We start from the raw sequence: 628 nt of genomic DNA on the forward strand, positions 1-628 counted from the left end.
TAGAGAAGATATTTTCACACTGGTTTGTCTATTCAAGAACTTTATCAGGAGCTGAAGCAGTCAATGCATTGAGGCCTTTCTATTTTGCAGTACATCCAGATTTCTTTGGACAACACCCCAGAGAAAGGGTAAACCTTTGTTTATTTTTTTAACCATTAGTATACATTTCTGTTCAATGTGTTTACCTTGATACAGTATAATACATAGAGTTCTATAAATTTATTCTGTTGTGGTGCTGTAATCAGTGCTTTGAAGTGATTTGAAATACAGATACTGAAAATTAAAAATATAACCTTTTTAATGAAAGCTGTCATTTTGGGGGGGGAAGTTAATAGAGCTGACATGTAAGCTCTTTGGAGTACTACTTATTAGTAATCTTGTTTTTATACCAGTTTTTAAAGTAAAATTGGGGATTTGAAAGAAAACTTAAGACTTCTGCTAATATGATCAGTCCTTTTTTTCTTCCTTTACTTTAATCCACACATCTGCACACTGAGTCAATCCTTTTTAAAGGATGATCATATGAAAAATCACCTACAACAGACTTAGGATTCTCAATACTCTTTTAACAATAGAATATACAGTGGTCAACCCTTCTTACCCATGGGTTCTCTTTTTTTTTTTTTTT

At 32.2% G+C, this 628-nt stretch overlaps 1 protein-coding gene across 1 annotated transcript in view; it reads left to right on the top strand.

Annotated features, from left to right (window-relative positions):
* TCAIM (T cell activation inhibitor, mitochondrial) overlaps nt 1-628 on the top strand; it is a 55,466-nt gene that overhangs the window by 2,727 nt on the left and 52,111 nt on the right. The window contains exon 2 of the mRNA XM_012808062.2: nt 1-128. Within this exon, the coding sequence (XP_012663516.2) occupies nt 1-128 (128 nt within the window). The remainder of the gene's footprint in view (nt 129-628) is intronic.

This window comes from Otolemur garnettii, unplaced genomic scaffold (assembly GCF_000181295.1).
Source record: "Otolemur garnettii isolate 467f Iridium unplaced genomic scaffold, OtoGar3 scaffold00082, whole genome shotgun sequence".
NCBI classification, from domain to species: domain Eukaryota; kingdom Metazoa; phylum Chordata; class Mammalia; order Primates; family Galagidae; genus Otolemur; species Otolemur garnettii.